The sequence below is a fragment of the Vanellus vanellus genome (assembly GCF_965231255.1).
Source record: "Vanellus vanellus genome assembly, contig: HAP1_SCAFFOLD_35, whole genome shotgun sequence".
NCBI lineage: Eukaryota > Metazoa > Chordata > Aves > Charadriiformes > Charadriidae > Vanellus > Vanellus vanellus.
In genome coordinates, this window is record NW_028128889.1 from 2,034,005 (window position 1) to 2,058,944 (window position 24,940).

The window sequence follows — 24,940 nt, forward strand, 5'->3', positions numbered from 1 at the left end:
TTCCCAGTGTGTCTTGTGATGGGCCAAGCCTTCCATTCCTTCCCTCTTTTTTCCTTCTTTTTGTCTTTTTTTCCCCTTGTGATGATCTTTTCTGAAAAGAAATTCTTTTACTCATCCTGTCGTGTTAAGTATCCACCTGTCTTGTGTGACTCAGAGACTTTGGGTAAAATAAGACTCAGGCTCTCTTTGTATTTAAGAAAAAAATGAGGCAGCTGCAACTTCTTTTTGTGAGACCCACCATCAGCAGAGCATGAATGAGTGGGAAATGAAGAGACCTTTCTGGCTGCAGCAGCCTGGGGCAGGCCGCTCTGCCACTGGGGCAGCAGGAGCTGCCTGAGGATCCCCAGGGCCAGGGCTCTTGTACTGGCCTGGGGAGAGGGGGTGGCCCAGAGGGGCTTCCGACCTCTCCGAATAGCCTGGAGAGGAGGACACAGGGTGCCACTGACTGCCTTGTCCTTGTGCCACAGATGCCCCCCATCTCTGGGGCTGGCCCTGCTCTGCCCCCCAGCAGCTGCTGTGCCCTCCCGAGGGGCTGGGCTCTGGAGTGAGTTCCCAGAGCTCTGCAGCACCCTGGGGCAGGCACTGCTGTGGGGCCATGTCTGGGATGGAGAGAGGCCAGGGGAGCTGGGAGAGAGCTGGGATGGAGCCGGGCTGGGCTAGAAAGTGCCCAGGAGTAAAAATCCTCAGTGTCTGGCTTGTCCTGTGTGACCACGCAGGGTGAGGAGTCACACCAGAGCGATTGTGGTGCAGTGCCAGGGCTTGGGGAAGGGCTCAAAGCCGTGGAGGTGCAGGAGAGAGGAGGCTGGTCTGTGCCCTTGGTGGCATGGACACACTGGGAAGGTGGCCCAGGGCCTTTGTTACTCCCCAGTCTGGCTCGCCGACCATCTCCAGCACTGTCCGCTCACCCCAGGTTTATGGATGAGTGCTGCTGTGAGGCCATCTCACTCCTCCTGCTGGGCTCAGTGCCTGTATCAGGGCACGTCCAGCCCTGCCCCAGCTCTCTCCTGGCCCAGACCCCAGTAGACTCTCAAGCAGGGCTGTCTATGAATCCCCACATGGGACGTGGCTGGGACTGGGCAGGAATTGGGTACTGAGGAGCTTCAAAATATGATCATGTTGTAGTAACATTGACGTAAACCAGGAAAACGGAATGTAAAATGTAATTGAAGCCACCAAGGAAACCTGCCGCTGCTCAAATCCTCTGTACTGCCCCAACCCTATTTCATTATTTACCTAAGATTAAAAACAGAAATAGTAATTAGACGTGATTTATTTACAATTCAGTTAAGGATCAAACCACCAGACAATGTAGCATTGTTGATAAGCAGGGTATTCCTGTCAAGAGAGCGATGAACTGTAGGCCTGGTCAGCAAACCCAGAAAACCACTTGGAACTGCCAAGATCAGAGGAGAAGTGGATAAAAGGTAATTCCGGCAGGGGGAGATCACGACCACTGACTCATTGACCACCTAGGTGGTTTCAAAACCAAAAGTACAAGTTAACCAATGTTCAGAACAAGATACCAGAGTGAAACACAACTGTCTTGTCTATACTTTTGATGAGCAGCCAACTACTTCACTCCATCAATATTACCATCAGGATGGGCTCAGTGTGAGCTCTCCCTGGATTGCAGGCGGACAGCACGCCAGGTGACTCTCCCCTTGAGCAGGGACGTCTCTCAAGGTTAGAGATGCCTTATCTGAGACTGAGAGATCCTTCCTTACCCAAGGTGGAGACATCCCTTACCCACGACGGATCCTGAGTAAGTGACAGCATGCTGAATTAATACTCTGACACACTGCGAATCCATATAGCTACCCACATATTATTAATGTTGTAAGAATAATTCCATTAGACATGAACCGTCGACCAAATCTGAGACTAAGATTGGATCCAGCCAGACCTAGGCTTCAAAAAGGAGTTTAGAAAGCAAGGAGGTCCGCACTGAACCTTGTTACTCAACGGAAATGTCATAGAACCATAGAATCATAGAATTGTCTAGGTTGGAAGTGACCTTTAAGATCATTGAGTCCAACCATCAAACTAACACTGCCAAAACCACCACTAAACCACTAAACTATGTCCCTAAGCACAATGTCTACCTGTCTTTTAAATACCTGCAGGGACGGCGATTCCACCACTTCCCTGGGCATCGTGTTCCACAGAATGACAACCCTTTCTGTGAACACATTTTTCCTAATATCCAAACTAAACCTCCCCTGTCATAACTTGCAGCCATTTCCTCTTGTCTTCTCGCTTATTACTTGGAGAAGAGTTTGACTCCCCCTTGCTACAACCTCCTGTGGGAAAATAATGGAAGACTGGCGAGGAGGATTGTAAACACGCTCAAGTGACTCCCATCTGGGCTGCTGGACAACACATACATCACACTAATTGTTGTTCAGCCTTGAGTGCTCACAAGTAGAACATCCACACTTAGATAACGTAAGCCTGGGATGGACTCAGGGACACCTTATCTGGCATACCTGAGATCACTGCCTTGTTGTTGAAGCAGCTCAAAGCACAGTGGAAAACTACCACTACTTGAACCCTTGAAAAGCAGGTGAGAACAGCAAGTCGGAGCTCACACGCTCCTGCTAACAAGGACTTTCTCCTGCTCTGCGCTGCCTGCATGCCCTGCTCGCGTCCCTCTGCCCGGGTGTTACTTCGGAGATTCCCCGATTTGCGTGGTATTGAGATTAAATTGGTTCTTTGTCTTTCACCCGTGGTTTTGTGGTTGTTCCTGTGTCCAGCCCAAGTCGGCTCACACACCTCCTTTCAGGTAGTTTTAGAGACTGATAATGTCTCCCCTCAGCCACCTTTTCTCCAGGCTAAACAACCCCAGTTCCTTCAGACACTCCTCATAACACTTGTTCTCCAGACCCCTAATCAGCTTCGTTGCACTTCTCTTGACATGCTCCAGTACCTCAATGTCTTTCTTGTAGCAAGGGGCCCAAAACTGAACAAAGTACTTGACACGGGAGGGCAATCACTGCCCTCATCCTGCTGGCCTCACTAATCCCGATACAGGCCAGGATGCTTTTGGCCCTCTTGGCCACCTGGGCACACTGCTGGCTCATATTCAGCCGGCTGTCAACCACCCCCCACCCCCCCCCCCCTCCCCCAGGTCCTTTTCTGCTGGGCAGCTTTCCAGCCACTCGTCCCCAAGCCTGTAGTGCTGCATGAGGTTGTTGTGACCCAAGCACAGGACTTGGCCTTGTTGAACCTCATACCATTGGCCTCAGCCCATGGACCCAGCCTGTCCAGATCCCACTTTAGAGCCATCCTACCCTCAGGCAGACCAATACTCCCGCCTAACTTCCTGTCGTCTGCAAACTCACTGAGGGTGCTTCCATCATTTTCATTCAGAGTAGACCTTGGGAGGTCTGTAGTCACACTTCCTACACAAAGCAGCGTCAGGTATTCAGCCAGACTTGCTGGCTCAGAGCTTGATCCAGTTGAGTATTGAAAATCTCCAAGAATGGAGGACTGCATGACTTCTCAGGGTGACCAGCGCTTGTTCCAATGCTTGGGTGGCCGCATGGTGAAGAGGATGAGCCCCCCCTGCTGTGGTTCCCTTCAGCCTCCTCCATGCTGAACAAACCCAGCTTCCTCAGACTTTCCTCACAAGGAAAGTGATCCAGCCCCACCCATCCCCAAGCATTTTTAGGGCCCTTCCCCAGACCTGCTCCACTTGCCCACACCTTTTCAGTACTGGGGGTGCCAAAGCTAGACAAGGTATTCTGGATGTGGCCTAACGAATGCCATGTAGAGGGGGAGAGTCCCTTCCCTCAATCTCCTGGCCGTGCTCCTGCTCCTATAGACCAAGGTGCTCTTGGCCTTCCTGGCTGCCAGGGCATATGGCTGCCTCCTGTCCAGCTTGCTGCCCAACGAGACCTTTCCCACAGGGCTGCTCCCCAGCCAGGCAGCCCTCAGCCTTTGCCTTTGCCACGGTTTGTCCACTGATGGGGCAGAAGCTGGCATCTGTCCTTGTGGGATTTCATGATGTTCCTGTCAATATGTGCTCCTCCTTGTGTTTGCTCTTGACTTCCCTTGCAACCAACAACTCCAGGTTTTGAGGTTTGCCTTCTCAAAAAACACACCCGTGACACAAAGGCAATAAATATCAATCCCTTTTCTGTGGCCTGTCCCTGCTTTCACCTCCTTTTGGCTGCTTTGTGTCCCCTGTCAGTGCCCTGTCCCTTCGCTGGCCCAGCCCTGCTGCCCTAAATGTGGTCCCGTGCCCCCCCTGCACAGAAACCCCACGGGGCAGTTGTGTTCGGGGTGGGGAGATATCCCCTGACACAGTTGTGGTGTCAGCCTTCAATGCTCTCTGATGTCCCCATCACCTTTGGCTGCCTCGCCCAGTGCCTGGTCCCTGTGCGGCCCCACTGGTGCCCCATGCAGGGATTCGCACTCAGCCCTGCTCAGGGGTCTGCTGGGTTCTGGGCAAGAAGAGAGGTTGGCCAGGGCCAGCCAGCACTGGAAATGGCCCATGTGAGAGGCTGGGGCTGACAAGCGCTCTTGGGCCCCTTCCCAGCCTGTCTATGCCACCAGGAGCACAGACCAGCTCCTCTCTCCTGCGCTGACATGTCTTGACTCCCTTCTTGAGACCTGGCTCTGTAGCACACACCCACAGGTGGGAGTCCTCACCCTGCATGGTCACACAGCTTTGCTGACCACCAGCGCGTTCCTCTCCTGGGCACTTTCCAGCCCAGCCCCTCCCCACCACTCCCCATCTCCCCTGCCCTCTCCCCAGCCCAGCAGAGCAGCCCAGTCTGGGCTGGCCAGGGGCTATGAAGGAAGACTCATCAACTCCATTACACCTCTTTATTGCAGGTACTCAAACTGAATGCTGCCCAAGGTTTTGCTAATCACAGAGTAAATCTCTTCTTTGCACACATTTGACATTTCTGCCTGTGGTGGATTGACCCCAGGTGGTGACTAAACATGCACCAGACATTGTATCACTCCCCTGTAGCTGGATGGGAGAGACAATCAGAAGAACAAAGGTAACAAATAAAATCTGGGTTGAGATCCAGGCAGTTTAAAAAGTGAAGGAAAAACCAGGACAAAAACTCCAACACAAGTGGTGTAAAGGCGATCACCGGCCACCTCTCACCTCCCACTGACTGATGCCCAGCCAGGCTCCCCTTGGAAAGACACCCTCTCCCCCGTCTTATCTCTGAGCATGACGTCATGTCTTGTGGAATACCCCTTTGGTCAGTTGGGGTTAGCTGTCCCCGCTGTGTCCCCTCCCTGCCCCTTGCCCAAGCCCAGCCCACTGCGAGAGGCAGCGTGAGAAACAGAAAAGGCCTTGGTGCTGTGCAAGCCCTGCTCAGTAACAGCTAAATCATCCGCATGTTATCAAGGCAGTTTAGGTCACAAATCTAAAGCACAGCACCGTACAGGCTGCTGGGAAGAAAATTAACTGCATCCCAACCCCAGCCAGTACAAAGATGTTTCTAATGGTCTGAGGGAAGATGAAAGAGTGATTTCTCATAGTGTTTCCGGAGCACGACAAATCGAAGGGAGCAGATGCTACATCAGAGGGCAGGGCTGCCATCCAGAGGGACCTAGCTAGGCTGGAGCGATGGGCTGATAGGGACATTATAACAGCCAACAAGGACAAATCCAAGGTCCTGCCCCTCGATTTGGGTAGCCCGCTGCAATGACAGAGGCTACGGACTGCCTGGCTGGCTTTCAGCTCTGATACAAGGCTCTGGATTGTAGGTATCCTGGGCTGTATAAGCAGGAGCACAGCCAGGGGAAATCTTTATCCCTCTCTGCTCAGCACTTGTCAGACCACATTCAGAATGTTTCCCAGGTTTTAACTTCTTACAATTCAAGAGAGACATCGATAAACTGGAAGAAGTTTATCTGGAACCAGGAAGATTTACAGAAAGCCTCTGGGTGAGACAGACAGGCTTTCTGTCCCTGGAGAAGTGGGATGACTGCAATAACTCATGCATGACCATGATTATCAAGGAAAAAACACCCAAAGCATACCACCTGTCTAAGATAAACTGGAGATGACTTGTGCATTTCACTGCTTCTGAAGTACCACCGGTAGGATGAGTTTATTCAACGAGTCTTTCAGCTCCTTGTTCCTCATGCTGTAGATGAGGGGGTTCACTGCTGGAGACACTACTGAGTATGCAACAGTAATCACCACATCCAGAGTTGGGGAGGAGATGGAGGGGGGCTTCAGGTAGGCAAGCATTAAAGTGCTGATGAACAGGAAGACCACAGCCAGGTGAGGGAGGCACGTGGAAAAGGCTTTGTGCCATCCCTGCTCCGAGGGGATCCTCAGCACCACCCTGAAGATCTGCACGTAGGACAGCACGATGAAAACAAAACAAGCAAAGATTAAAAACGCACTAACAGCAATTAGACCAGCTTCCCTGAGGTTTAAGTCTGAGCAGGAGAGCTTGAGGAGCAGGGGAATCTCACAGAAGAACTGGTCCACAGCATTACCTCGGCAGAGAGGTATGGAAAATGTGGTAACAGTGTGCAGAACAGAATTGAGAAAGCCACTGCCCCAGGCAGCTGCTGCAATGTGGACACAAGCTCTGCTGCCCAGGAGGGTCTCGTAGTGCAGAGGTTTGCAGATGGCAACATAGCGATCATAGGCCATGATGGTGAGAAGGGAATATTCTGCTCCAATCAAGAAGACCAGCAGAAAGACTTGTGCAGCACATCCTGAGTAGGAGATGTCCCTGGTGTCCCAGAGGGAATTGGCCATGGCTTTGGGGACAGTGACAGAGATGGAGCCCAGGTCGAGGAGGGAGAGGTTGAGGAGGAAGAAGTACATGGGGGTGTGGAGGTGGTGGTCGCAGGCGATGGCAGTGATGATGAGGCCGTTGCCCAGGAGGGCAGCCAGGTAGATGCCCAGGAAGAGCCAGAAGTGCAAGAGCTGCAGCTCCCGTGTGTCTGCGAATGCCAGCAGGAGGAACTGGGTGATGGAGCTGCTGTTGGACATTTTCTCCAGATGGACTCAGGGGCCTGTGCAAGGAGGAAAAGACAGTGACAAGTGAGAACAGACTTGTCTGAGCAAAAGCAAAGACATTTCTCATAGGCTCTTCCCCTGCGACACACACACCCGTTTCCTGCCTGGCAGGACCTTTGTGCAGCTCCCTGGATGCAGTTGTGGTTTGTGCTGGCTGAGCGTGCTGAGAAGAGCCCGTGGGCTCCCAAAGCGTCCATCATGCTCTAATTTAGGGTCTACCTGGGAGCAGTGTGGGTGCAGGGGCCAGATCCGATAGTCAGAATTCCTCAGACAAAATCCCTTGAAATATTGAAGGGCTCGTCAGCACCTGCACCCCCAGTACTAAAGGAAGTTGGTTGCACACAAAGGTTTAGGCTTTTGTTTGTTGTTTTGGACAGCCCTTCCCCATCCCCTCCTTTCTTCCCTGGGGAATCTCCTCTATGTCAGCAATCCTGAGCATCTCTGCTGCACTCAGGCTAAGCAGCAGAAGGATTTGCTGGGGCTTAATGCAGAGGAAGGCAAGCGGGTCTGTCCATTTGCCTTGCTCCCAGCTGCCCTGTGCTTGCTCCTTCTTGAGCTGGAGAGGCATTGCCCTCCGATGTTACCCTGAGAAGAAATCGGGCCCTACTGACAGCAGAGGGATCCACTGCACACCACTAAGTGTCTCACCATGCACAAGCTCCTTCCCTTGCAGGTGAAGACTCCCCTGTTTTTTCCATCTTGCAAGATTCCCCTCCAGAGATGTCTAGGCTGTGCTCCGGAGCTGTGAGCATCCCTGATCCCCACAGCACCCTTCTGATAGGCAGAAGGACCCTTCCCTGCCAGGGATCACTCCTTCTACCTGCAGCTTCTCCCTGAAGTGCCGTGGGGAGCTGCCTGGGCAGGCCGAGTGCCGACCTGACAAGCGACTGAGTCCCTGACCCATCCCATCCCCCTGGGGTGCAGGGACCCTGCTCAGAAGGACAGCCCTGAGCACCCCGGGAGCGCACCCAGCTTCACACCTTTCATGTTCTGAAATGAATGACAGATGCTCTCTGACCTGTCTGAGTGTCTTCCTTCAGGCAGAGAAGGAAGAGAGAGAAAGGAACTTGTGAGTTTGAAAGAAAACTAAATGACTTTAACGATAAATATAAAATAATAAGAAGAAAATAATGAAATAGATAGAATATATACAAATACATATCAAACTCCCAGGATGATGATCATGTCACAGGTAGGCACTAGGAATGTCCCAGACCGGACTCAGTGATCGACGGGAGCTGGATTCTGGATCTGGATGCAGGAACGCACAGGGCGGAAAAACCCACTGCATCAGGAGAGGCGCTGGAGCTGAGTAAGGCCACCCGATCTGCTCACCGTGTAACAACCAGTGCAACTAAGTAAAGGCGACGGGTGATAGCAGTAGGTGACGCTCTTCTGAGAGGCACGGAGGCACCCATTCGCTGACCTGAGGCACTCTCTGGAGAGGTGTGCTGCTTAGCGGGGGCTCGTATCAGGGATGGCGCTGAGAGCAGTCCTCTGGCTGTTATCTGCTGCTGCTGTTTCACGTGGGCACCAGTGATGCATCCGGGAGCAGCCTGAAGACGATGAAGAAAGACTAGAGAGCCGTGGGAGCAGCGGTCAGGGACTCTGGGGCACAGGTGGTTGATTCGTCCATCCTCCCAGTCAAAGAGAAGGGTTTGAAAGGTTCAGTCAAAGCTGGCCAGTCAATAAATGGCTACAGGACTGGTGCCACAGCCAGGGGTTTGGCTGCTTAGACCATGAGACTCACTTTGAGAAACCGGGTCCCCTGGGGCCTGATGGGGTCCACCTGTCAGAGAAGGGGAAGACCAGCTGGAGTGCATGGAGCTCCACCTGGGGATGGATAAGGAGCGGATCAAGAGCTTGTGGGTCAGGATTAAAGGGAGGGCAGGGACAGGTGACATTTCAGTAGGGGTCTGACAGAGGCCACCCCACCAGGAAGACTGTGCAGATGAGGCCCTCTATAGGCAGATTGGAGCAGCCTCACATTCACAAGCCCTGGTCCTCACGGGGGACTTCAGTCACCCTGATATCTGTGGGAGGGAGAACACAGCAGGGCATAAGCAATCCAGAAGGTTCCTGCAACGTGTTGATGACAACTTCCTTCTCCAAGTCACAGAGGAGCTAACGAGGAAAAGGACCATGCTGGACCTTGTTCTCACCAACATGGAGGGGCTGGTGGGGAATGTGAAGCTCAAGGGCAGCCTTGGCTGCAGTGATCATGAGATGGTGGAGTTGAAGAGCCTTAGGGCAGCGAGGAGGGCGCACAGTAAGCTCACGTCCCTGGACTTCAGGAGAGCAGACTTGTGCCTCTTCAGGGATCTGCTTGGCAGAGTAGCATGGGATAAAGCCCCGGAGGGAAGAGGAGCCCAAGAAAGCTGGCTAATATTCAAGGATCACCTCCTCCAAGCTCAGGAGCAATGCAACCCAACAGAGAGGAAGTTGGGCAAAAATGCCAGGAGGCCTGCATGGGTGAACAAGGAGCTCCTGGGCAATCTCAAAGAGAAAAAGGAAGCCTACAGAGGGTGGAAGCAAGGGCAGGTAGCCTGGGAGGAATACAGAGAAATTGTCCGAGCAGCCAGGGATCAGGTTAGGAAAGCTAAAGCACAGATAGAGTTAAATCTGGCCAGGGGCGTCACGGACAACAAGAAAAGCTTCTATTGATATTTCAGTGACAAAAGGAAGATGACGAAAATGTGGACCCTCTCAGGAAGGAAATGGGAGACCTGGTAACCTGGGACATGGAGGAGGCTGAGGTACCCAATGACTTTTTTGCCCCGGTGTTCACCGGCAGGGGGTCCAGCCACACGGCCCAAGTTGCAGAAGGCAAAGGCAGGGAATGGGAGAATGAGGAACTGGCCACTGTAGGAGAAGACCAGCTTCAAGACCATCTGAGGAACGTGAAGCTGCACAAGTCCATGGGACCTGATGAGATTCATTTGTGGGTCCTGAGGGAACGGGCAGATGGTTTTCTACCAGCCCCATGCTTTCTCAACCCTCAACCTTCGCAGTGGCACAAGCCTGGTCTGCCAAACACCTTCACTCCTGTCAGGTTTGTAAAAGGCCCACACACATCTGGGCATGCCCAGTGTAAGCTGGCCTCCACCCAAACCTGGAGCCCCCTGGCCTTGTAGGCTTGGAGGGGCCAGGTCCCCTCTGTCTGGGGCTGGGCACAGCTTCTCCCTGGCAACTTCCCTGAGGAGCACTCCTCGTGTGTGTCAGCCTGTCCCCTGGCCCAGGTGGCAGAGTGGCTGCTGGGGCAGGGCTGAAGTAGCTCGGCTGGGAGAGCGTTAGACTGAAGATCTAAAGGTCCCTGGCTCAACCCCAGGCTTCAGCAATGATTTTCTCCCTTTCATTTTTGCAGAGCCCCTCTGCCTTCTTCCAGCCTGCCCCAGCCATGCTTGCTCCATCACCTCTTGCCAGAGCACTGGCACTGCCCTGGAGCTGTGAATCTGTGGCTTAGAAGGAGCCTTCCTCCAGGGCCACAAGTCCCCATCCTCCCTCTGGGCAGGACTCTCCATTCAGTGCTGCTTTGGGGTGGTGTCCAGCTGTCCCCCCTTCCCAGTTCCACAGAGATGGGGATCTCTCCTCTGTAGGGTCTCTGTAAAGACCCTGTTCCTCTCCTCTTTGTCACGCTTGATGGTGCACACTCTGCTTCCCTCCTCGTGCACCTCCTTCACTTTGTCTTCAGTTCCCAGACCAGAGGCCACTGTCCCCCCAGTCCCAGGGACAGGCACTCCCTGGAGCCGAGCCCTGAATGGCAGCATCCTTCCCGCGGGGGGGTATTACAGCCATACCTCTGATGTGCCCAGGACAGTTGGCAAAGCCATGCTGAGGGTCACCCACTGCAGTGCACGGGCGTCAGTGATGTTTAGTCCCACTCTGTCCTGAGTGGAGTTTCTTGGTCCCCTTTGCCCCCCTGCTGCAGTGATTGATAAAACACCTCTGTGCCCCTCTCTGGGCATCAGCCCCATGGAGATGGAAGCCTGCCCTTCACCCCACCTCCAGGGATGCTGTGGGGCAAAAGAAGTGCAGGAGGAGACCCAGTACCTGGATGAGGGTCTGTGAGATTTCTGCCCGTGTCTCCCCCACAACACACCCTGGGGTGTCAATAAGAGCCTGAGGGCACCTCACGCCAGGGAGGCCATGTCCCTCACCCTCTTGTACTGCTCCTCCTGTGGAGCTGGGGACAGATGTGGCACAGACTTGTATTGTCCTGGGTGGCAGAGGAGGCTCAAGGGAAGAGGTTTGTTCCTCTCCATCCAAACACCCCAGGGTGGGCCAGAGCATGGGAGCAGTGCCTGCAGCAAGAGCCTCCTTCTGCCCCATCACCTTGCAGAGACGCTGAAGGGGCAGTGCTCTGCAGTGCAGCCCTGTGCCAGGATCAGGCCCCAGTGGAGAGGCAGTCCGGCCTTCCCCCATCGCAGGAGGATCCAAGTGCTGTTTTGTGCAGAGGGTCCCCAGGCACCCAGGGGACAACAGAGCTGCCGTGTCATAGACATGTCGTGGGAGCAGAATGTCTCTTCTACTACCAAGTGTGAAGGGGATGTTGCTCAGTGGTCAAGCGCCCACTGTGCATGTGGGAGGTCCCTGGTTTGATCCCCGGCATCTCCAAGGGTGTTCTTCTCTGAATCCCCAGCCTCAGGCGGGCACAGGCTGGAGCTGGAGCCTCTGGTCCTCTCCAGGCACTGTGGGCCTGCCCTGCCCACCCAGGGCCTGGCTGTGGGGTGAGGAGGGCTCTGCCTCTTTTGAGCCCCCTCTCAGAAGAGAGGCAGGTGGCTGTGCTGGGCCTGAGCTCAGGTCACTGCCTGCACCACAGACCCACCCCACCCACCACCCAGGGACAAGGTTGGGCAGAAGAGTGCCTGTGAGGAGACCTCAGGGAGGAGGTAGACATCAGCAGCAGCACACGAGGAATCCTTTCTGGCTGCACTGAGAGATGTGGTGTGAGGGTGCTGCTCCAGCCCGGGTGTCCTTTGGAAGCAGAGCCACGCTGCCCTGGTGGCTTCCCAGGGTCTGAGATTGCCCTGTCTCCAGGTGAAGATCCCAGAGCACGTGGGAAGCACCCTTCTGTGCCAGCAGGTAGGCGTGTTTGAGCTGGATGAACTTGGACAGACCTGTGGGACTCCCATCTGGAGGGATGACACCTCTTACCCTGACCCTGTCTCCAGGTCCTCTTCCCTCTGCCATCACCACTGGCTTGAGCAGAGCCTCAGCTCAGGGCACCCGGAGCTGTTGAGGTCAGGCACAGCCCTGCAGAGGTGGAACTGGGGGGCCAGAACCCACCTCTTGTTCTAGGGGGTGTTTGGGGTCCCCATCCACCCCATGCAAGTGGGAAGAGCAAGACACAGGCCTGTCCACAGCTGTGCACAGGCGGGGAGGACCAGGAGATGGTGTCCCCACTGTTTCCCCACCAAAACTACCTGCAACCAAACCATGTGAGAAATGGCCTTTCACTGCAGGGTGCCCAGTCCCCAGGAACAGTGGGCCCAAATTCAGACAAATGAGGTATAAAAGTGAAGCAAAGAAGAAGAGAGGTGGGAAAATCTTCTGAACACGAGATGATGGGTGCCAGGATGGACACTGACCTGTAAACTCAAGCTGCCCCAGATGGCAACCATAGAGAAGAGCCCATTGTCCTTCCCAGGCCACCTCCCCACCAGCCCTTCCCTCCCACAGCTGTGACAGTTCTCCCTGACTCTGGCACCTGGCAGAGCTTTGCCTCCTCCTCCTCAGGGAGATGTGTGAGGGGGCAGAACACCTGAGCAGAAAGAGCCCGTTTCATGGTATTTTGGGGCCTGAACAGTCTGGCCCTGCAGGCTGGGTCCGGTCTTTGTGGCAAAGCGGGATTGTCACTGTGCCCTGACTCTGTGCCTGCTCCTGCAGCTCCCACGGACCTGCCTGAGAGATGGGAGGGTGAGACCCCAACCCTCTGCACTGGTACCCCACGCTGGGCAGAGCGCGGCTGTGGAAAGCCCATGGGAGAGCAGCGTTCCCAGGGCGAGACCCCCTCGGCGATGGCTGACACATATGGTCACTGCATACATGGGACCAGCGTGGCCCAGGCAAAGCTGCAGGAAAGGACAACTGGGGAACCCCGGGGTGAGGAGATGGGCGCTCGCACTGGGTGAATCACAGGACTTTGCAGAGAATCCTTTTTGCTGGAAAGTGTGACTGGCAGGGTGGAAATGTCTCTGTCAGCAGAAACATTTCCGAGGGACCATGGGCTCTCACAGCCTGCTGTCCCCAAGACATGTCTCTTCCCCACTCCCATGTTTTCCTTCTCTGTTCCCCCTAGTTGGCCTCAGGGAGACACTACAACTCCTGGGCAGGCAAGAAGAGCTCTGGCTCGAAGACTCAAAGGCTTTTAATAAGACCAAATACACGGGCACAGTATAAAAACAGGGGATTAAAAATAGAGCAACCGCCCAGCAGTTTCTGTTGCCCATGGAAAAGGGAGACGGTTCCCTGGTGCTCACGGCTCTCCCAGCTGCACAGACCTCTCCTCTCTCCTGGCTGCACCCCGCTGCATGGCAGGGATGTGCTCTCCTGGCCCGGGGCTCAGGGACTGCTGTGCACTGAGATCCGGTCTCACAGGCTCTGTGTCCTCAGGGAGATGCGCCAGAGACACCTCTTCGGCATCATCGTAGCCCGTGCTCTCTGGGGACAGGGAACAGACATCCCCCTTAGCTCCAGGGGCCCCAGCACTTCTCTGGGAGCGCAGGGCTGCCTCTGCAAGCAGCAAGGCATGCTACTGCATGTTCACCCCATGGGGTGCCCCTTCTGGACTCTACATCTCCTTCCTCCCTTCTCACCAGTCCGGAGATGTTCAGCTCCCTCTCTCACCGTTACTTCCCCCAAGGAAAACTCCTGGGGCAGGTGGCCCCGTCCCAGCAGGTCGGGCTCTCAGTATGGCAGCGATTCATCCAGCACCAGGGATGGCACCCCAGGAACCGGCAGCGCTATCTCCCCCTCTCACCTCCGGGTGCATCCTTGGGCCCTGCTCCTTCCTCTGGCACCCTGGGCATTTCCCAGTCTTCCTGCCCAGGGGCAGGATCTTCCCCTGGGTCAGAAACCTCCCTGGCATCATCATAGCCATCCGCTGGGTCACCTTCGGCCAGGACAGGGACATCTGAAAGGAGAGGGGAGCTGGTGACAGAGAGAAGATACATCTGCAGAGCAGAGGATGGGAGGGCGTGCAGGGACATGGGGCTCAGACATTGGTGTTGGCAGCCCCACAAAAGACCCCCCCATGTCCTCTCCAACTCTGACGCTGACACCCAGTGACACTGCTGTCCATCACATGTCTTCAGGGAGGAGAGATCCACCCCTTCCTGCTCCACATTACCTGGGGCTGGCCCCGGACCATCCTCCTCCTTGCTGTCCCCGGGGTAGGACTGCAGCTTGGTCAGGGACCCCTCTGAAGAGGCGCCTGGAGAGAGGCACAGTGGGTGTTATGGGAGTGCGCTCTGCTGACATGGCTTGTGGCCAGTGGTGCTGGGGATGGGGGACTCCCAGAACCACGGCTGCATGGGGAAAAGGGCTCAGGACTCACCCTGCTCCCCTGGGACTAACCCCTTCTCAAAGGGCCTCCCAGAGCTGCCCTGGGACAGCCCCTTCCCTCACCCCTCCTGTAACCCCCAGGGTGCAGGGGCAGGCAGAGAGGGGCCGTCCCCAGCTGGGACGGGCAGAGCTGGTGGGGAGAAAGCTTCTCTCTTGGGACCAGGACCTGGCTGCTCTTCCCACACATCCCACAGCCCCAGCGCTGCAGGGACCATGGGCCAGGGGCTGCAAGGGGTGTCAACCCTGGGTGGGGACCAGGGGAAAGGCACTGTAGATGTGTCCTCAATGAGGGACGCGCACCAACCTGAGCCGCTGAACCTTGCCTGCTTCTCCCATGCTGGGCTGTAACCGATCTCCTCGTACACGGCCTCAGGGAAGGGCTCCTGAGCTCTCTCAGAGCCTGCGGACAGAGGCAGAGCTGGCCCAGGGGTGGTCAGAGAGAGGATGGCATTCCGCAGGTAGGAAACACCTATTCCCCCAGCTCTGCCTCTACCACTCACTGACAGCCCACACCAGCCCTGGCCTTGCCAGGAGGCATCTTCCCCTGGAAGGGACCCACCTCTGCGCCCAGCCCTGGCGCGTCGCACTTGCCCGGCCAGGAGTGCCAGGAGCAAGCAGAGAAGGGCTCCCAGGATGATGCAGATGATGACGGGCAATGAGAATCTCCTGCTGCCACTCAGACGGCCCCGGGTGGGATCTGCATGGCAGGAAAACAAAAAGGGCAGTACCAGGCCTGGGAGAGGTGAGGGGCCGGCACAGCCCAGTCCTGATCCCCACTGCATCTTGACTAGGGGACTCCAGGGCATAAGGGATGGGCACGCTCCATCCTAACTGGGTAAATGACAGCCCTCCCAAACTGTCCGCCCACCGCTACCCTGGTGCCTCCTCCTGGGAGATTCACACCCCAGCAATGAGCCCTTTCCATCCGGCTGTGGGTCACAGCATGGCCCCAAGAAGACCCATCGCCAGTGGGGAGGACAGGTTACCTGCTCGAGGGGTTGGTGCTGCCGTCCTGGGTGCATCTGCAAGGAAGGAGAAGGAGAATAGGGCTGATGGGTGGGTGTGCAGGTACCAGGGAGCCTCCTCTCTGTCACATAGTGTGTGTGTGTGCACACGTGTGCATGTGCAGACATCCCTGATACATCCCACCCAAACTGCCCCTCCTGCACGGCTGGTGAGGGTGGCCAGAAAGGAGCCCACAGCCCTACTCTGGCCTCAGGGCAGGACAGAGCAGGCAGCCTGGGAGATGCCCCTGGGGGCTGCAGGGCCCTGCAGGCAGAAGCTGGAGGACATCCAGCCCCACAGAAGCTGCTGCCCACTTGCCAAAAGGCTCCCGTGCTCTGCAGCGATGGCCTTGCTCTCAGGACCTCTGGAGCCATGATGGGACCCAATGGGGAAAAGGCTCCTTGCTGATACCCTTGTGAGGAGCATCAGCCCTGCCGCTCACCTGAGCAGCGCACAGCAGCGTCCTCCTTATGGCGGCAGGCACCGCTGTCCCCATGCCGGGCCCAGCAGTCCTGCAGAGACGGCTCTGTCCCCCGGCACTCCACCTGCTCCAGCCAGATGGGGCCGGTCCCCTCCCCAAATGCAGCCTCGCGCAGGGCAGACACCGCAGGCCCACAGCCCAGCTGCCTGCATGCCACCTCGGCATCCCGCATGTCCCACCAGTCGTCACACACCGTCCCCCAGGAGCCACGGTGCCAGATCTCCACTCTGCCAGAGCACCCGTTCTCGCCTCCCACGGCACGAATCTTCTCCCTGTCTGGAGAAGGCAGAGAGCTCCCAGTGCAGCGGGACAGCAGGCAGAGCCCTGCCACGCGAGAGGAGCACGCGGAGGAGCAGCTACCTGTGCAGCTCGTGGTGCTGGGGCACGCAGCCGTTGGGGCTGGGGGCAATTCTGGCTGACGCCCTGCAGAAGGAAATGCTGCGGTGAAGGGGCTGCTGCAGGGTATGGTGCAGCAGAGAGCGGGGCTGTGCTCTGCTCGTCCCACCTCACTCACGGCAGCACCTGAACCCCGGTCACTCAGGGGACACGCAGTGTGAGTGACCCTGACTGCTCAGCCCCAAAGGGACCCTGGACCTCACAGCAGCAGCAGGGTGTCCATGGAAGGGACACTGCTGGGACCCCTGGCTGTTCCCTTCTGAGACCTTGCCTCCAAAAACCTCTTCCCTGCCCAGGCGAAGCTGGGAGCCCGGCTGGCAATTCCCCTGCTGGTGAATGTGTGGGGCTCTCAGGGCTGAAGTACCATTTTTGCAACCAGCAGCAGAAGTGTCTGGCATGGAAAGGAAGAGCCTCGGCAGAGCCTGTCTCTGCGTTTGACCATGCCCAGCAAGGAGCAGGAGCTGGGGAGAAGCTGGTGCCCGGGTAGCTCAGAATTACCATTGCAGGTGATGTGGGTCTCATCTTGCAGGTCATCACATGACTGTGGGTTCCAGGGATCAGACAGACACTGCCAGAAGGAGCTGTTTCTCTCCCCACACTCCACATGATCCAGCCAGGCAGGGCCAGACAGCCTGCCAGGGCAGTTGTGTTTCCAGGGTCTGTATGTCCCCGCAGCCCAGCTCCTTGCATGCCAGTGACATCGTTTTGCGAGTCATTGAGTTGGAGCAAACGCTCCCCCACGTCCCATTGTAGAAAACCTGCAAGCGCCCGGAGCAGTTGTTGCTGTTCTCCAGTCTCAGGGCCACGAACTCTGGGAGGAAAGGCACCAAGGGGGAACAGGCTGGTGTGGGGCTGTGGCAGCAGGGACGCCTCTGCACAACCCACACCCTCAGCCAGGCAAAAGAACGGCCAGCAAGTCCCTCTTGCACCCACGGGCAGAGAAATGTCCCTGATGGACAGACAACCCTGCCCTCCCTGCAAACCATCAGGGACAGCTGAGCACCCCAGGGACCCCCGAAGGGACTGAGGGGACCTGTGGGTGTGTGTCCCCAGGATGGGCTTTGTCAGGGGCTCAGAGGTGGCCAAGAACAGCCTCGGCCATTACCGGCCCTCCCCTCGTCCCAGCCTGCCTGGGCACTGGGCTCCCACTGCAGCCCTGGCACAGACCTGAGCAGACGACTCCTGCGTCCTCTTTGTGCCCGCAGTCGTGCTGCCCCCAGGACCCTGCCGGGCAGTCCCAGAGAGCAGCTTCAGCCCCGGAGCAGTTCACTCCATCCAGCCAGATCTGACCGGAGCCTTTCCCGAACCGAGCAGAGCCAACTGCCTCCACCGCCCCTCCACAGCCCAGCTGGCGGCAAACAATGGCAGCGTCGGACAGGTCCCAGTCGTCATCGCAGACGGTCCCCCAGCGTCCCTGGTAGTAGACCTCCACTCTCCCAGCGCAGCGCCCAGGCCCGTTCACCAGCTGCACCCGCCGGCTCCCTGCAGCAGGAGGAAACCCCAGCTGCCGTCACGGGCTGGCTGCCCACCCAGCCCAGAGCCTGGGGGACCCTGCAGTGCCACTCACCCCAGCAAATGACCCCCACGTCCTCGGCAATCCCTGCGTCCAGTGCACTCTCAGGCAGGGAGGTGTTGCAGAGGGTCAGGTTGGCCTCGTGCCCTGCGCACTGGACCCCTCGAAGCCCCACGGGACCCGTCCCTCGCTGAGGCTTTGGGGGGTTGTAGGCTGTCTCTGCCTCTCCGCACTGCAGCTGCCGGCACACCACGCTGGCCTCCTTCAGATCCCACTGGTCATCCAGGACTCTGCCCCACATCCCGTGCTGGAAGATCTCCACTCGCCCATCACACCGGCTTCCTCCACCCACCAGCCGCAAGGATGCAAAGCGATCTGGGCCTGGGAAGAGCAGCCATGCCCCAGTCCTTGGTTGCATCAGGGAGCCTGGGAGCCTGCAGCATGTCTCCAGGCTCTGGCACCCTTGCAGAGGGGCCCAGAAGGGAAATTCCTTGCAGAAGGAGCTCGCCTGCCTGCCTCCAGCCCCCAAGGAGAGCTCCTTGTCCAGGGCTCCATGGGGTGCTTTCCCAGTCCCCGAGCCTTCCTGAGTAAGACGCCAGCTTTGTTCTTGGTGGGGCAGAGTCACAGACCACGTCCCTGCCAAGGCAGGTGGGGCAGCTCCCGCAGGAGGGAGCAGCAGCCAGAAGTGGCCACTACTGAGACACGGGAGAGATGCGTCTCTGCCATCCTGCATCCCTTGGGATGGGGGACTGGGAGCCAGACCAAGGTGGGCCTTTGCCATCAAATGGGAAAAGTTTGGGTCCTGTGTTGACCAGAAACCAGCCCCACTCTGCAGCTCACCCTCAGGTCTGATGCTGCTGCTGGTGGCCCCCAGGCAGCACCTCTGCTGTGGGATTGGGCTCTGTGGGACTCTCTGTGGGGTGGGACAGGGCTGCCTGCAGGCAGAGGGATGGAGACAAGCCCCACAGCCACGTCCCTGGCCCATCCCACTGTGGGAAGGTAAAGGAGCCTAGGCCTGGCGGTGGCCCCAGGGCCAGAGCTGCTGCCCCGAGGGGGAAAGACACCATCCCCTGTTCAGTCCTCTGCTCCGTCACAGCGGAGTAGTCAGTCTGAGCAGGCAAAGTGCTCCAGATGTCCCCTGATGACGCCTTGCACTGCCACAGGGCCCCCTGCTTTGGGAGACCATGTAGCACGTAGGGAGAAAACGGAGTTAATGGAGTGTTTTCCCAGCACCCACCTGAGCATATGACAGCAGCGGCGTTCCCATGGGAGCACGGTGACATCCCCAGTGCAGTCACTGGGCACTGGCCCAGGTGGGATTCAGTCCCGTCACAGTGGAATGAGTCTCTCCAGATGGGGCCAGTGCCTCTCCCAAAATGCCCTCCTCTGGGAACAGACTCAGCGAATCCACAGTCGAGGTGACGACAGAGAACGTGGGCGTCCGAGACATCCCAGTGGGAGGCACAGAGGGTGCCCCAGGTCCCCAGCACCTGGACCTCCACCCTCCCCTCACACGCCGTGCTGCCATTCACCAGCCTGAGCCCTGTGTACTCTGGGGACAGAGAAGGATGAGAGAGGGTGGACTTGTGTTCTCACTCTCAGGAGCTGGAGGAGAGGCCAAATGGAGAGGAGCTCGTCATTCTCCTCCCTCTGCATGATTTTTTGGCTGCAGACAACCACATCACCCCTTCTCTCCTCATGCCCAGCACAGCACGGTCGCTGCCCTTCTCCCCCATCCCCAGCACGCCCCTTGGTGTTTAATGCTCCAACGTGAGTCCTTACGTGTGCAGGTGACACCAGCGGCGTTCATGTGGGTGCAGGGCTGGTCTCTGGGGGACCCCTTGGGGCAGAACATGAGGGAGGATTCATTCCCCACACACTGGAGCTCCCTGTCCCACATGGGACCAACCCCTTCTCCAAAGTGAGCTGCCCCATGGACAGATAGGGCTGTGCCACACTGTAGATCCCTGCAGACCACGTCAGCAGCTTTGGGACCAAAGTCTGAGTCACAGACAGTTTTCCACTCGTTCCTGTGACGGATCTCCACTCGTCCTGAGCAGGGGTTGTCCCCTCCAACTAGCTGGAGAAATCCTGCAGAAATCAAAGACTCCCGCGAGTTCCCAGAGCCCTCTGGAGTCATGGGCCCATGTCCCACCTGGTTTCTGAGGTGGCTGCAGGCAAACAGCCCCACAAGCCTCTCAGCAGCTCCCAGTGGGTTCTGCTGGCACAAATACCCCAGGGACACCCTGCCGCTCCTCAGACATCAGCACAGCACTTGCAGTCTTGCTTCCCTCACAACCCCCATCTGTAGGCACTGCTCAGACAAACTCCTGCCATTTTGGAGACCTTGAGCTCCCAGGCAGCACCCAGAGCACGTTGGGGCCCAGGGACATGGACTCAGACGCTGTCGGCTGCTGCAGCCTGCTCTGCCCACCGAGCTCAGGGCCAGGCTGAGGAATCCCTTGGAATCGCATGAAACACACCCTTCTCTCAGGGCGGTCTCAGGCTGTTGGGACACTGCTGTTAGATGGGACATGTCATATGGTACAAGTGTGGCATAGCTACATCAGCAGTCGGAGTCCGTGCCAGCCCCTGACTCTGGCACCTGCCTCAGTCAGGGCCAGGAACACAAATGTGGCCATTAACGGGCAGGCAGAGGGCAGAAGAGCGGGAGAGGAGCAGCCCTGGGCTGACACTACTTCCCATTGCAAGGACGGGCACTGAGCAGCGCCAGAATGTGCCGGCAAAGCCCCTGTGACACAGGGCACCCCGGGCCTGGGGCAGGTGGGTCAGCACTGCCTGCACAGCGCCATGTCCCCATGGGCTGGCTCTTGCAGGGTGACCCTGGGAGAAGAACGGGGTGCTGTGTGCCACCCTGCTCCTCTGCCCAAGGCCAGCGCTTTTCCCCTTTGAGCAGCCCCTTTGCTTTGGCTGAGGAACTTCTGTCTGCCGGAAGGCACAACCCGAAAGCCCCTGGCCACTCTGTGCCCTTCCCTTGGGCTGTGGGTGGCCATCTGAGCAGCTCTTGGTGCACCTGGCACAGGGGAACCTGGCCCTCCTCAATGCCAGAAAGGTCCTGGCTGAATTGGAGGAGAATCACAGAATGGTCAGGTTGGGAAGGGCCCTCTGGAGCTCACCCAGTCCCACCCCCTGCCAGAGCAGGGACACCTACAGCAGTTGCACAGGATGGCGTCCAGGTGGGTTTGGAATGTCTCCAGTTTGGGAGACTCCACCACCTCTCTGGGCAGCCCCTGCCAGTGCTCTGCCACCCTCAGAGTAAAGAAGTTCCTCCTCATGTTAAGATGGAACTTACTATTTTCATGTTTGAGCCCGTTACCTCTTCTCCTATCACTGGGCATCACTGAAAAAAAGACTGGTTCCACCCCCCTGGCACCCCCCCTCTAAGTATTTGTAAGCATTAAAAAAAAAAGACTGGAACCAACAAAAACTGCAGGTCATGGAGGGGGATTCATCTCCCAGACCCAGGCTTTGACTGAGGGTTGGCTGGGCCATCCTGGGGCCTGGCAGTGGGTGGACGCCCAGGGTGGGATCCCACTGGTCTTTCCTCAGGCACCAGGGACACCAGCAATGACAGCCCCAGCTTGGCAGTGCACCAGTCACACCGCACCCTGCTCTGGCATCCGTTCATGGCTCCCAGAGGGCACAGACAGGTCCCTTCCCCTGTCCCGGTCCCAAAGATGTGGAACGGGTTGGCTCCTTACCTGAACATATCACTCCAGCATCCTCAGAATGATCACAGTCGGTTTCACCCCATCCGAGGTGTGTACAGTCAGACAGGGCAGACTCGTTGCCGTGACACTCAACATCACGCATCCAAATGGGGCCGGATCCTTTCCCAAAGTGTCCGTACCCAAGAGCTTCAAGAGCGGGCCCACAGCCCAGCTGCTTACAAACCACCTCAGCATCATCCAGGTCCCAGTAGTCATCACACACGGTCCCCCATTGGCCCTGGTGTTTCACCTCCACTCTCCCAGCACAGTACTTGCCACCATCCTCCAGCCTCACCTCTGCAGCCCCTTCAAACACAAACATGGTCAGGAGAACACTGAGCCCCAGACTGCAGGTCTGGGGTCCCCCCTGCCTGGGCCAAGCCACGGCCACCAGGGTGGGAGCCCTCTCCCCTCTGGGCTTTCCCTAGGGGAGTGTGAGTGTCCCTGCACTCCACGTGGGCTGTGCAGGCTGGGGGTGCTAACTCCAGACCCACGGGGCCATTTGTTGCCCCACAGCCCTCAGCACCTTCTCCCACCCCAAAGGCCCCCTGCCCATGCCCACCCAAAAACTGTACCCCCAGGCCCTGCACAGGGCACCTGCTCCTCCGTAGACCAGCACCCCTTAACAGCACCGTGTCCCCAGGCCTGAAGCTCCGATAGCACACCACCTGCCCTGGCACCACAAAAACCTACCACCCCAGGGCTTTCCATGTCCCAAGGGAGTGCCGACACAGTCCTGAGCATCGCCCAACCCATGTCCCCTTCTTGCCACTGGCATCACTGCTGGGGCCCCAAGAAGGACATTTCCATGTGCAGATGCCCCAGTCCCCTTCTCTGTGTGGGGCACAACTGCCCTCCTGGCATTAGGGTCCCCCAGAACATGGGGGCAGTGAGCAGCACACAAACCCTCTAGGGCGCTCTGCAGGTTTGCTGAGCCCTGGGGACTAATGAGTGCTGTTGTCATCAGCTGAGCCACCAACAACTCCAGAGGAACAGCACTGGGGAACAGGCGATCCCAAAAAGGTACCCCGGGATGGGGTGTCTATAAATGCAGCCAGAAATGGCCTCACCTAAATACTGGAGCCCTGGAAGTGGAGATACCCTCTCCCACCCAGATGGATGCAGGAAAAGGCACGGGGTCCATATACCTGAGCGCCCTCTGACCCTCACCTCAGTGGCACCTACAAGGAAATCCCATTCCCAGAGATATCCCGATGACCCCACTGGTGCTCACTAAAAGGGAGCCAGCACTTACCTCTGCAGAGCTGAACCAAGAGGAGCATCCCCAGCACCAGACGGGAGATGGATCCCTCTATTCCCATCCTTAGACTCCTGCTCTGCTGGCACGGCTTTGCTGCACCCTGTTCCCTGTCACGGCTCCTGGGGACTCATGGGGACAATGATGATGGGAGGGTAATATATCTCTGCAGATGCCGACCCAGCTGCAGGAAGAGCCAATCGAAGCAGCAGCACCTTTTTAGACGTTATCGGGAGCTATCTCCCCTCCGACACAGCCCAGCCCTCCAATGAACTTCTCCAGCGCCGTTCATGACCATATATGAAGGACATACATGTCCCACTGCGCGTATCACGGTCGCTGTGGTGGCGGATTGTCATGGGACAAGCTGGGTGTGGAGGGAATATGAGTCGGTCACTCCTTGCACCTCACTGTGGGGACCGGGAGCACTGAGCATCTCTTACGCCGGCCTCATCCATGAACCCAAGAGGCAAAGTCCAGCCGTCCCCGAGCTGTGGGAGCCATGGAGCTGGGTCTGCACAGGGGTCTGTGTCAGGATGGGGAGGAAACCACCCCTGCCCCTGCTACAGACCCCTCTGTGCTGGGAGCAGCAGCCGGGAAAAGGCCTTGCCCAGGTCAAGAGCTCCATCCCAGTAGTGCTGGCTTGTCCAGGCCTCCCCAGAGAGCCCATGGTCGATCCCTCGCAGCAGCTGGAGCTGGGACACGTCCCTGCCCTGGCAGCAGACATGCAGCCCAGAGGCTCAGACGTGTCCCTGACTCTCAGCGTGTCACCGAGGGGCCGTTATTCCCCGCGGGCGGATCGGGAGCTGGAGCCTGCAGGTGCACAACCCACAGCCCACGTGGCCTCGCAGCGCTCCCCGTGCTCCCCCCGCAGCGCCCGGGCAGGAAGTCTGTGGTTTCCTCCTGGCGCCGTGCCCAGGCACATCCCTGCCGTGCCCCCGAGACACCCCCACCCCGACTGCTCCAGCCAGGGCTGCAGGGGCTGCTCCTTCGGCCTCACAGGCACGCCGCCGGGCAGCTCCCGTCCCCCGTGATGCCCCTGGTATGCACGTGGCCGCTCTGCACCGACCCCGCGGCCATGGGGTGCCATCGGTGACATGACCTCACATCCCTCCTCCTGCCAAAGCTGTGTGCTCATGGGTTATACTGACAGTGACCTCACACTCTCCTACTTCTGCTGCTGTGTGCTCAGGACTTATACTGATGGTGACCTCACTATGGGCTTCTGCTGAGGATGGTTCTTCCAAAAATCCTTATTTAGGTGGGATCTAAATACTCTTTTAATGACATCAGAAGCACCCACACAACCACATGCCTACTCCTTGCATAAAAGCTACTCTGGCACCCGTGAGATCACAAGATCATTCCAAAGCCACGTACATATTCTTGGCCTATCTGCCACTCAGCCTCTGATGATGTCAGAGCATCTAAGCCTGACATGGGCCTGCTCCTGGTGATGTCAGAGCATATAAGCCTGACATGGGCCTGCTCCTGGCCTATCAGGTGTTCGGACAACAGTGACCTCACAAACACGTACACAAGCTATTGCTTGGCTCTTAACCTATCAGAAACTCAGGCACCAGTGACATCACAACAATCGACACAACCCAGGGGTCTACTCCTGGCCTTTTAGACACTAGGACAGCAGTGACCTCACCAGCACCTAAACAACCCCTGGGCCTCTTCCTGGCCAATCAGCTAATTGGTCACAAATGACCTTGCAAACACCTACACAAGACAGGTGCTTACTCCTGGCCTACCAGATTCTCAGGCACCTGTACCTCAAAATATCCAACTCAACACTTTTCTCCTGGCATGCTCAGGCACCAGTGACCTCACAAGCACCTACACAATCCATAGGCCTGTTCCGGGCCTACTAGCTACTCAGGCATGAGTGACCTCATAAGCACAGACACATACCATGGGTCTGCACCTGGCCTGTCAGGTACTGAGACATGGACCATCTCACAAAACCTACACAAGC

The 24,940-nt window shown here is 57.4% G+C and overlaps 1 protein-coding gene and 1 pseudogene across 2 annotated transcripts; both read right to left on the bottom strand.

The window, feature by feature from the left end:
- Positions 1 to 6,046: 6,046 nt before the first annotated feature.
- On the bottom strand, positions 6,047 to 6,982 carry LOC309683960 (olfactory receptor 14A16-like; the record flags this gene model as incomplete). The annotated part of the gene is made up of 1 exon (XM_082499929.1): positions 6,047 to 6,982. One exon carries the CDS (start codon positions 6,980 to 6,982, stop codon positions 6,047 to 6,049), a length of 936 nt encoding a protein of 311 aa, XP_082356055.1.
- A 6,502-nt stretch (positions 6,983 to 13,484) lies between these two features.
- LOC309683961 (scavenger receptor cysteine-rich type 1 protein M130-like) lies at positions 13,485 to 22,020 on the bottom strand (annotated as a pseudogene). Its single transcript has 11 exons — positions 21,690 to 22,020; positions 19,750 to 20,058; positions 19,205 to 19,519; positions 18,022 to 18,342; positions 17,622 to 17,936; positions 16,953 to 17,265; positions 16,020 to 16,334; positions 15,132 to 15,269; positions 14,877 to 14,972; positions 14,358 to 14,441; positions 13,485 to 13,669 (listed from the first exon to the last, which is right to left on the bottom strand). The product of its transcript is annotated as a scavenger receptor cysteine-rich type 1 protein M130-like (transcript).
- Positions 22,021 to 24,940: the final 2,920 nt, after the last annotated feature.